This window comes from Lagopus leucura, unplaced genomic scaffold (assembly GCF_019238085.1).
Source record: "Lagopus leucura isolate 7727_CA_CO unplaced genomic scaffold, USGS_WTPT01 Super-Scaffold_739, whole genome shotgun sequence".
NCBI classification, from domain to species: domain Eukaryota; kingdom Metazoa; phylum Chordata; class Aves; order Galliformes; family Phasianidae; genus Lagopus; species Lagopus leucura.
In genome coordinates, this window is record NW_024962255.1 from 20,529,269 (window position 1) to 20,541,622 (window position 12,354).

Genomic DNA, 12,354 nt, shown 5'->3' on the forward strand with positions numbered 1-12,354 from the left:
GGCAGTAGAGATTTGGATTTTCTATAGAAGAAAATCAGAACTTTCAGCAAATGCTGAATACCAATACTGTATGCAAAGTGAAACCTGACTTATGCAACCTTCTCAGAGACTACCAAAACAGCATGCTTTTAAAGACCCAGCCTCCTAATTTTCTTTTCCTTTTTGTCATAGAGCTCCACAAAAATACTATACTTTCAGCTGCCTCTATCCACAGAAACCACATCCTAGAAAACTCATTTTAGTTTTTTTAGTTATTTTTGTCCTGCAGTTATTTTAGTCCTGATAGCAGTCTCAAAAAACAAAACAGAAAGACAGAAAAAAACCAAGATGCTTACTTTAGATAAGAGATTGTTCAGTTCATGAGGGTGCAGTTTCACTACTTCCCCGAGTTGCTGTGCAGCTGCTTTTCTTGTCACTGGTGTTGTACCGGTGTCCAACAAAATAAAGAGACGATCAAGCCTGAATGATTGACAAAAAACGAAAATGTTACAGATTTATAGTTCAGTTGGCCATTTCTATTTATATTCCTCCAGATTTTCCAGTTTATCTAATGCAAATAGAAATGTTTGCCTGCCAACTGACAGACTGACAAATATACCTATTCCTAATAGAAACTGTTTTTGCTCCAAAAGCACACGTAATCTGGTAGGAAAAAAATAAATGATGGAGAAACTTTTAGAAACTTTAGTTCTAAAAAACCTGCAAGTTACAAGAAGAAAATGAAATAGGTTCCTTTTCTCTGAGACAGAACGTTTTTAATTTTGAAAGACCAGTATTGTTAGGATGTAAGCAATCTTCAGCAAATTCTGACAGGCAGAGAAAGCAAAGGGCTCAATCATCCATACTGTGAATTAACATTTATTTTGAAGACTCACATCTATAGTTATCCTCGGCTTTTTCAGGATACCAGGAATTTTTAAATTTTCACCAATGTTCCCTCTAATTACCTGAAACACACAAGATCTAACCTGTTCTTGTATTTACAAATTCAAAATACTCTGATACCTCCTGCCCTCCCATAAAATACAGGGACCAGACTTGTTTTCACAGTAACTTTGTGAAGTGAAAGAGACCCCAAACATCAACTCTTAAAACAATTACTATAGTTCTCTTTACAGAATGCTGAGATCCATGGGACACAATGCAGCATGAGGTCTCTACTGAATATAAGTCTGGATGTGGCACAATCAGAATTGTCCCTTCTATTCTTAAAGGTAATCATAAGAATTCTGTTCAAATATCACATCACCACAGACCTGGAATTTACACAACAGTGAAGCTCACGCAGGTCCACCTGATTAAATAATGCTACAGGTAACCTGACAACTCCCCTTCCTCAAACACATACCCCAGGTTTTTGCAAATACAGGAAAAGGATTAATGTAATGCGTGCTAGATTTTTCCTACTAATCACCTTTCACCAGAATTGCTTTTCACATTATTTCTAATAATAATAATAATTAAAAAAAAAAAAAAAAACAACAACCATGTACCTCACTGCCTTTTGTATTTTCTTTTACACACTTGAACTGTATCTATTCCTGAGAATACTTTATAATTTGATGCAACAGAACAGCAATGCAACAGGCTAAAATGTCATAGCAGTATAACAACTCCAAAACCCATGTGTTCTAACAACCAGAGATACTAGACTAGGTATCCATTAAAGAAAAGTTATTTTCTAATCAAATTATTTCAAATCATTTTAGTATTTTAGGCACACTTCTGCTATCCGTGAACTTTGAAATAATTCTCTTCCTACTACTATAAGAGACAAGCAGATTTCACTTTCTGTAGATAAAACTGAAGTTTCAATTGCTATAATTTAGTAGTTAGTAAATTGTTTTAATGCTACATAAAATCAAAATCTAAACATTTCTAAACCAGTGGATTTGTGCTATTACAGAAAGACGAAAACAAAAGCTTTAGGGATCACTTGTAGCACACTCGTCAGAAATAACACATCCTCAGGAACTTATTTATTTACTGGTATTTTTTTCTTTAATATGCTTGACAGTAATAACCCAATCTGATTTATGACAATCTGTATTATTTACTGCAAAACATGCTACCTTGCAGAGGAATCACAGCTTGATCTAGCTTGCTTGCGCCCTCATGCTTATACTCACCCTTTTTGGCCTTCAGCATTCCATGCTCAAGAACTTTGCCATTTAGTGCCACCCACTCCTTCAACTATCAGAGTTATCTTTTTTCATCTCCACATTCAAGCAGAATGAGCAAACTTAGACCACTTCCTCAGCAAACAACTCTTCACGTCTCAAAAGAGGAAATGACTGATGGCCTACCCTCAGAAAAGCTCAAGCTTAATTCCAGTTTTAGTTATAAAACTAAACAATCACTTGTAAGCCCCATAACTTTTGTAGCTGTATCACCTTTTTAACTGCAGCAGACTATGTTTGTAATCTGTGATTTTAGACTGTAATAAGTTCACTTTACATATAAAACTAAAACAAAGGTGCTAGGCATATGGAATTTGCAAGCAGACAACTACATCTCACCAAGAGGACAACAATGATACATGAACCTCTGTGAACTCATGCAGTATGAGCTCATTAGAAAGGAGGCACACATCTTTTTTTGTCTCAAATGAGAAATCTGAAACTTTTCTTATCATTGCTTAAATGCATCAGCAAGACAGAACTTGGAACAGAAATTCAAAGCTATTATTCAAAGATATTATTGTATTACATTCAAATACCTTCTAGGAAATTCAACTTGAGCTTTTACACTGACACAGAGTTCATCACACATACTTCTGAAACAGAGACTCAGCCCAAGTGCTTAAGAATAGGCATCTGGGACACTTCCAAACGAGTCCTGCACATGGGGTTTGCAGGCAGGATGTAGGGGCACCCTTGTCATTGTGTAGTGGACAAGGATACATTGACACTAGACATCTAGGCACATGAATCCTCCCCACAGAAATACTCCAAGTAATCAAAGCCAGAACTTTTCAATAGAACACACCAGCTCTGATAAAAGTTGAAATCTTAATTCCAGCACAGAGCCACCCAAGAGAGATACTCGAGAATAACTAGTAGGGCTGTAATCAACTGGGAATAGCCATCCCACATTGGATCAGACTCTTCCACTTCATGGCAGCTACCACTCCAACAGTTTACTGAATAATCCTAAAGGTAACAGAACTGTAACAGTGAACAGTCTCATTTGCAATACTGCTCACCAGAACAGCAGGTTGGCTGGGATTAAAGATGAATTTCCCCTTTATCAACACCGACACACAGAATGATCACACACGTGGGCTCAGTTCAATTAACTGAAGGGGGTTTTGTGAATAGAAGTACAGAGAAACTTTGTAACTGACTCCCATATCACTAAACCTAACAACCCTTTTACCCTTTCAGTCTTTATTGCAGCAAAGGCTACAAATAACAACCACAACAAAGGCCACAACAACTACCTCAGAGGCACTCCTCTGGTAGCACCGTCATTCCGTGACCCACACACAGTGAAGTTTTCTGTGAATTTGAAAGTCTGTCAGCTGTTGAGGTATTAGAAAGCTAATAGCAGGGTAGTTAATGACCAGATATCAACATTATCCCAAAACTTTTTTCCAAAAGATTTATGCAGCTGACTTGTGGAAGGATCCTGCTCAGCCCAGGGTAAATGCTCTGAAGTACCACGAGTACCCTGTCCGATCAGATGGGGAAACTTGAAATTTGTTGACCTCAAATGAGTTTAGGCTTTGAACAGACAGCAAACTGATCACTGCTGCCGATGAAGCCATTGGTTTGGACTCTACATCCGTTTTGTGCCAGTACAATTAACATCCAGGACACAGTCACTGACAAGGCCAACTGGTACAGAACAGCTCGTATCCATCCTAGCAAGCCTCCAACACATAGAAATTGTGTGACTGTACAAAAACCCTTGTAAGGTGATCCCTGAAATGCTCTACTTGGAGCTCTTGCAAGACTGCTAGCTGGCACCCACCAGAAAGGGAAGTTTCCAGTATAAACCACATTTTAGGATCCAGAAACTTCCCAGCCATTATTTCATAGCATGAAAGTAGCCCCAAACCTAGAAAACTTAAACCAAACTAAAAATTTAGACTTGATGGGTTTGACACTCATTGCAAAGTTCAACTTAAGCTGTATGCAGATACTTGAGTTCTTCCTGTTCTAATAATCAGGGCTTTATTTCATCATTTAGTCCCAGCTTGGTCTGCTTCACAGCTCAAAAACCTCATGCCACTGTTAAAGCATGTATAAACTGTTAAACAGTCAAGAAAACAACTTCCAGTATAGGCAGCAAGGAGAAAACCAGTGAATGAATTTCAGAACAAAGAAAGGAAAAATGAACTGTAAATAGTTGCGAAGGTAGGCATGCAGACACCAAAAATCCTCATTTCCTATAGAGCAGTGAAAGGCACACCTATATGAAATGAGAGCTCCATCATTACACTGGTCACAGTATTATGCATTGCGTATGGAGGCCAACTAAAAGCAGAAGTTAACGGTTTCTTATGGAACGTATATTTGATATAACATATGAACCAGCGTTAGGTTATACAAGCTTTATTTGTTAGCTGTTACATACATGCCTACATCCAAACTCAATACCAAGAAAATAACACAGGAAATCAGAAAGCTGTAAAGATATTCAAAACAACACAAGATGTGCATTACCAAGTGACATAGAGAACAGCTTGATAAAAATTCGTTTTAACTGCTGGAACAGGTTAGAATTCTTATCAGAGTGCAATCCTTGGTTTCCACTTTCATGTCAGTCTGTTATGTGTCTGAGAAATTCTACAGGTCTGTCTCATTTGGGCAGTAGTGCATAGCACCTCTGCTCACCCCCACGATGGCACAGATGCTCCCTCCTACAAACAGCAGCAGGAAGCAGATCCACGCTGGGCTGTTAGTCCCCGTTAGCATGAGCAGAGCTCCTCTCCTTTCAGCTAGAAGTCTGGTAATTACATCAGTTTATGCACCTGCTTGTTCTGGTTATTAGAGGGGAGAAGGTATGATGCAAACTGCAGAAATTCTGAAAGGAATATAACTATTCATCTTTCTTTAAGTCACAATGAAAGCACACTTCTTGATCAGCTTAGTTCTTGGTTTTCATGCACAAAATAATAGCTTCCAAGGGATCAGCAAAGTCCTTTCTCTAAGAAGAGTCAGTGATAAGCCCAATAGAACACTTCTAAAAGGTATACAGGATCCATAGCAGTTCTGGATAATTTTGCTATCTTCTAAGCATTTAAGTCCCCTATTAAACTTCAAATTTTAGATAAGTAATTTGTTATTAGGAAGACACTGCCCAACAGTTCAATAGCCAAGACCAATATATAAGGTCCATGTATTTTCCAGTGGCTTTACCACTACATCCTTCTGACATTTTTTTTTTTTCTTTTGAATTGAAAAGTATCTTTCCAGTCTACATGCTTCCAGTTATACACAAATCCAAGCAAACTAAGACCCTGGAAACTCCAAAAACTAGCATTAACATCATAGGGACCAAACACAGACCAGCTTGCAACAGCAAGTTGTCGTGCTCCCCCTTACTTGCTTAGAAAGTGTCTTGAAATTACTCTGAAAGGACTGTCTTCAAGAAGATATTGCAGGGTGAACTTAAGGGTATACCTTTTAATTTAAAATTGTTTAGCATTAGTGCATCTTACCAGCTTCATGCATTTAAAGATTTTGTTTTTTTTTCCCCTTCACACTGAAATAGCCCTCAAAAGTAGCCCTGATGATGATATATGAGCTGCCTTTAAACAAACTAAAGAAACTGAAAAGTTGTATATTAGATATTGAAAGGTACCATCAGCACTTAATCATCTACTGAAGCTCAACCACTGAGTAACCCAGGATTGTTGTCATTGTTGCTGTTCTTCCCCCAAAATTGGCAGTATTCGTTTTTCAGCTGAAGTATCTCAAAAGCTTATTCACAAGGCACTGGGTTTATTCACCTACACTTTGCAGGAATTGAGCTGAAGCAAAACTTTTCACTTCCTTTTTTTTTTTTTTTTTTTTTTTTTTTCCTCCTCAGTTCCACTGTCAAGATTTTTTTTATTGGTTATGCAAACATTACACTAATTCATTTATACTTTTAGACAGGAAAAGGGAGCGAATGTCTACACAAACTGGCTTTTGTGTAGAAAGAACACCACCTGCTCAAACATACTTCTGAGGTTCATTTGTCTTTTCAGCATAACACTACCAAAGAGATGAACATATATGAAGAACTACTCTGCAGATGTTCTGCTTTTAGGTGTATTTTCTAGTATCTCAGAATTAGAGTACATCTTCAGTTCATGTAACAGCAGATTGACAAAACAAGCATGTATATATAGAGAGAACGCAGATGAAAATGTCAGCAACTGTTTTGTCAGTGGATCACAAGTAAGTGGTATTTTCTGCTTGTAAGATGACCTTATTAACAGAAGAACTAGGCTGAAGATTTGCAGTTTTGCGGTATTTCAAAGCATCCCCCGGATTTACATAGATCACCCAGACTAAGGTTTTAAGGAAGGTTTCCAATTCACTAACCAGCAGAAACTGAACTGGACTGGAAGAAAAACCACTTGATAATTTGTTTTGAGCATGTTAAAACACTCCTCCCTCCGCTCCATTTCTTTTTTTATTTTTTTCTTTCAGGTGTCAATACAGAATTTACCCTCCTAGTTTAACCTCCTTGAAGTTTTTACGTTAAAGTTGATGTCTGGTAAACACGCAGTGACGTCTACAGTCTTTAAGGAAAGATGATCTTCTCCTTCACTCCCCACAGCTGTACATTTAGAATCATTCAACAGTGAAAGATGTTGGTCCTTTAAAATACAGAAGGGTAGCTATCTGGAGGAAAAATAATCCAGTCTCTACAGTTAAATGGAGCTAGTAGAGAAACTGGAACCACACCCTCTACAGAAACGTGGTTATGAAGCATACTACAAATAACTGTTTTGAACACTGTCTGAAAGGGAAGAATTTTAGAAATCCAATGTTCTGAAATAAAAGATGAATATAAGAATTGTTGAATTTACAAAACTAATTGATACTACAGTATCAGGTGCATTTGTCAAAAGCCATGTAATTATTAAGTTTTGCTGTATCTTAAAAAACAGTCTGAGATAGAAGGTATGCAGTATCATACCTGAAACGAGAGAAACTTAGGAGTTCCTCAGGAATCAGCAAGGTGCTACAGCATCCCAACGAGTAATTCTTTGACACGATTTGTATGTGGAATTGAAGCAGTTCTATACCAACTCACAAGTATCACAGCACTTTTATTAAAGCTCAACGCTTCATGTTCACTCGTGTCACATTTTGATCTTAAGACTACACACTGAAGCAATGCATCATATGACACAATTAATGCATCAACGTTTTTAGTACTTCCCAGGGAGGTTTAAGAACAAACCCTATCCAAACCAGAAATTTGCTTTCATATCAGTTACCAACCAAACAGACGTTACCGAAATCTTTGCAAACTTCACTGCTGTTTTTCACTGAAGCTGTGTAGTTTTACAGAAATACAGAGGCATTGTTAACTGGGTTTGTTACTAATCTTTGCAACTGACAGAGCCTCGGCATACAAACTTTTCGTTCCACCCCAGCATTCCAGTTAGCCCCCATATCTCACATAGCTCAGCACAGTTAATTAAGTTGACTGCCCCTCATCTAATTAAATTGTAATATTAGTCTATTTTACATAATTGCTTATAGTGTTAGATTACATAGTAGCCTTGTTACAGCAATCTCTTTCTATTCCAGGTTCTTGTGAAAAGCATTACAAAAAGTTCCCCAATACATAAAGGGCTGATAGAGATGCAAGTAGAACAAGATTAAGGCAATACTTTGAAGAAACTACTAAGACCCAGCTAAGGCACCTGCTATTGAAGCCTCAAAAGACACAGTGCTACTGAAAAGTTTGATTTATAACACATCTGATTTACAAGCACACACACCTTTACTCTGCTATACAGAGCTATATGCTTCTTCATGTACAGCTTCAGAAATAGAATTTACATTTGTTACAGGACCTCAGAAGTACACAGACACTACCAGCATGTGACTTTGGTCTAATCTATCACAAGGTTAATTTGGATTTATGTTTCCTTTCAACTGTTCAGTTTGGAAGCTTAACACGTCCATTTCACACACAGAGGAAAAAAAAAAAAAAAAAAGATGGCAGGAATTTAGGCTCAGCAGTTTTAGCAGAACAGCTCTATTAAGACATACCTCTATATCAGTGAGCAACTTTAAGAGCTGGCACACCCCAGCACACATGTGTGTAAGCAGATACTGCCCTACATCTTGAAGCTGGGCCAGAACACACCAGCCACTTTTCCCCATGAAGCCCCTTTCATTTCGGTTACTCTACAGCTGGGACTCGGAAGGCAGAACGCTTTATCCCCAGTTTTCGAGACTCGGCAGCGTCACCCCCGCTTCCCCCCGGTTCTACCCTGCAGCGGCGGGATGAAGGGAACCGGGGCAGAGCCCTGAGCCCGAGGGAAGGAGTGGGGGGGGGGAGGGGGGGCAGATATGAGAGAAGGAGGATTGGCCGGGCGCGGGACTCTCTGGGCCGGGCAGCACCCCAACGCCCGCCAGCCCCGAACCCAACGGGGCGGCCCCACGAGGCCTCCGCGGGCTCCGAGGGAAGCGGGGGGCAGCCCTCCTTAACGCCCCCACCCCCAGGCTGGGGCACACGGAGAGCCGCGGCGCCCGGGCCTCCTTCTCCCGCCCTTCCCGGCTCCTACCGACCTGGAGACGGCCATGGCCGCCCGGCGCGGTGCCCGGCGGGAGGCGAGCGGCGGGACGACGGGCGGGGGACCGGCGCCGCGGCGGCAGGGGGGAAGGCGTGGGGCCTAGCTGCGGGCCTCTCGTGCGCCGCGCCCGGCCTCGGCCCCGCCGGGGCTCCGCGGGCAGCGGCTGAGCGCGGCTGTGGTCGATAGCGGTCGGGGGCTCGCTCCGCCCGAAAAGGCGGCGGCGGTCCGGGCGACGGCGGCGCGCGGCCCTCGGAGAGCGGGTTAAAGCCTCAATTCCCCCATCGCCGGGGCGAAGCCCAATGCCTGGTTTTATACGAGCAGCCATCTTGTATTTATTCCCTTCCTCCATGATAGCCGCTTCCTGATTGGCAAGAGCGCCCGGCCGCAGCCAATGAAGAGAGCGCTTCCAAGAGCGGGGAGGGCGGGCGCACTCAGCACCCGGGCTGAGCAGGGCCGGCCGCGGAGCCCGCCGAGCCGGCTGGGAGCGGGGCGCCGGGCTCCGGCGGGCCGCGCCATCCGCGCGCGGGAGGAGGGAGGAGCGCGAGGGCGAGCTCCGCGGTCCCCATCCCCGAGGAGCGAAGAGGGGCGCGAGAAGGCGCAGACGCGCGTTTCCAGCTCGGCCCGCCGAGCGCCGGCGCGTCTCTGCCAGCGCGACGGGAAAGGGCGGCGCGAGCCCGGGGAGCTCATGCCGCGGCCCCCGCTCGCTGAGGTGCGCCGTTCCTCGGCCTTCGCCCCGGCGATGCGGCGCCGCCCAGGAGCCCCGCGCTGACTGCAACTCCCGGCGTGCAGCGCGCCCGCCGCCGCACCTGCGCAGCACGGCCTGGCGGGGCGGGTCGCTGCCGCTGCTTCGCGGCCCGTCGGCGCTGTGGAGCGGTCGTTCTGTCGGGGCCGAAAGCGGAGCTGGGTGCGGAGAGCCGCGTCCGGTGACCGGTTTCTCGGCCGTTCTTTTCGGTCGCGGCGGTTCTCGTCGCCATCGACCCGGCGCGGCCCGGTCACGGCGGCCCTCCCGCGCTCTGCCGTGCCCCGAGGCGCTGAGGGCCCCGCGCCGGGACGGCCGCCGAACTGAGCGGGCTGTGCCGTTACCTCAGGATCCAAGGGAAGAGAAATCTGGAAATCAGACGGAGGAAGAGTTTTGGAATTAATCTGCATTAATGAGCCCAGACTGGGATGTAAATAGAGCTGACACACGTAACCTTTCATTTGATGAATTGAAAACAATCATAGATTTCTTTTTTCCTATGAGTTATGCATAAACTTACATAAATGCACTGCATAGTGCCACTGGGTGAAGTCTTCATTTGCAGCCCCCTGCGGTATGCACAGCCTGATGAGCCCTTAGAGAGACGTTTCTGCTTGCCCCCAGCCTTCCTGAGGAGGGGTTTGCTTTTCTCTGTGGTAAACTCCCAATATGGAATCGTTCCTCAGTAATGCGCATATCTCACTTAGACACAATTCCATCTGCATCCTCGCCCTCTTTGTATAGTTCTTTAACAGAGACACAGCTACACGCTACCTCTGGCACATGGGTCCTGCCTGCACCTGAGTAACCCAGGAAGGTGCCCCTCCAGAGCACTGGGGAGCAGAACAGCTCTCCCTGCCTGTTCCCTCTCCTATTCTTTGGTGGGAGATCAATGGTAATGAGGAATGGATGCTGAAAGCAGCGAGTCCAGAAGTACCAACCACCAGCAACACGAATCAACTGGAGGCCTCACATCACAGAACGTGACCAGAGCAAACCCCAGGCTTCATTTTCTGTGGCAGAGACAGTTTTTGTCACAGTGCTGTGCTCAGTGACCCAGATAAAGTCTGTTTCGTCACACGGAGCTGAGGTAAGAACTACCTTTAGGTAGCACAGTACACATCCCATAGCAAAATATAAAGAAAAGTACCTGTAGCTTTAGATGGAGGTCAGAAAACTCTTACTGAAACACTTCTACTCCCAAACTACTCACACCTCCCCCCTGCCATCAAAGAACCAATAAATGCACTTCTCTGCTCCCAAAACTAAGGGGCCTCTCATGATGTGTGCGTGTGCCTGGGTCCCAATGCATGACCTGAGGTACATAACACCTCCTGTTCCCTGTGTATACATGACATCCAATGGTGGGTGCTTGCTTATTCAGCCACATGACTGGGAATAGCAAGGAGGAAGTAGGGCAGAGAATAGCAAGGGTAAGGGTGGATCTGTTTTCCTTCTATGTTAGATGCTATTGACAATGATGCATGTAGCAAACATCCTGAATAATATTTCTGCTTTTGTTTAGCCAGGAGCCAGCAACTGTTCTTTCCTGCCGTGCATGAAATGACCCTCAGGTGCTATTTCCAATATCTGTGCAATTCTAGCATCCCATTTCCAATTTCCATGTAACTCTAAGATCCAATGTCCTCTTAGGTTCCTTAAAAACATTTTGTGCACTGTTCCAACAGTACATAAGGTGAAGTACCCATCAAGAATGCTACAAAATTTGTTTTGAACAGCTCCATAGCAGTTATCTTACCTGATAAAAAGAAGTGCAGGGAAAATATTGGTGATGGATCTTACAGACTGAATACTTGCTGAAATGATGATAAACCAGAGTCCACGTGAAATAATCTGTAAGAGAAAGAATGATCTAAGCATTTTAGACTGAAACACAATTCATCCAAGTTTCACATTATATATTTTTATATTTTGATGGGGCATTTGTGAAAAGTAAACTTGTATTTAGCTGTTCACTTATATCTTCAGTAGTTCAATCTATATCCTACACTATGAAAACCAGTTCTTCTTTATCCATTCTTTATGTGAATTCTTTTTGCACATTTTATTTTCCCCCATTTTTTCTCAAGAAGTAGCTACGCATTCTCTCCTGTTTCTTTTTGTGTATATTAAGATTATCTCTCCTCTGTAGATCTGCTGTGTGCCAGTATACTCTCTGAAACCTCTTCCTAAATTAGATAAAACTTATTAATTTGTAGTTGGTTGGTGTGTTTTGGTCACCATTTCTTGCATTGATCTCAATTATTTTTAGTTTGTGTGTTCCTTCTCCAGCCAACTGTGTCCACTTGTGAACTTTTGTTGCTTTCTCTGCAAGTTGACAGTAATTGAAACTGTCTTATTTACCAGGTGCGCCCACAGAGCATGGGAAAAATATGCTGTGCAGACAGGAGCTGAAAGAAGCATAGTGTTGCTGGTGAAATCCCTCCAGATTAGGATCTGACAAACAATAATCTTCTATATATTCTAGACTCCTAATTTTACTTTTCCCGTTGACTTTTCTTGTCCTGAAAGTTTGTCTTGCTTAGGATCACAGCAACCTTTCTGTAACTGTAGGGATGACATTTGGTACCTCCTAGTCTGGTGAAAACACATAATTGCATAGAATCATAGAATCATAGGAGTTGGAAGGGACTCTTAAAGGCCATCTGGTCCAACTCTCCTGCAATGAACAAGGACATCTACAGTTCCATCAGGTGCTCAGAGCCCCCTCCAGCCTGACCTTGGGTGTGTCCAGGGATGGGGCACCCACCACCTCTCTGGACAACCCGTGCTGGTGCCTCGCCATTCTTGCTGTAAAACACTTCTTCCTTACCTTTAATTGTATCTCCTTTCTTTTAGT

General features: G+C 43.2%; 1 protein-coding gene across 2 annotated transcripts in view; it reads right to left on the reverse strand.

The window, feature by feature from the left end:
• BTAF1 (B-TFIID TATA-box binding protein associated factor 1) overlaps positions 1 to 8,796 on the reverse strand; it is a 42,962-nt gene extending 34,166 nt beyond the window's left edge. For both annotated transcript variants that reach the window (XM_042862974.1, XM_042862975.1), the window contains exons 1-2: positions 8,751 to 8,796; positions 336 to 459 (exon numbers count right to left, since the gene is read on the reverse strand). In XM_042862974.1, the coding sequence (XP_042718908.1) occupies positions 336 to 459; positions 8,751 to 8,764 (138 nt within the window). In that variant the 5' untranslated portion in view covers positions 8,765 to 8,796. The remainder of the gene's footprint in view (positions 1 to 335; positions 460 to 8,750) is intronic.
• Positions 8,797 to 12,354: the final 3,558 nt, after the last annotated feature.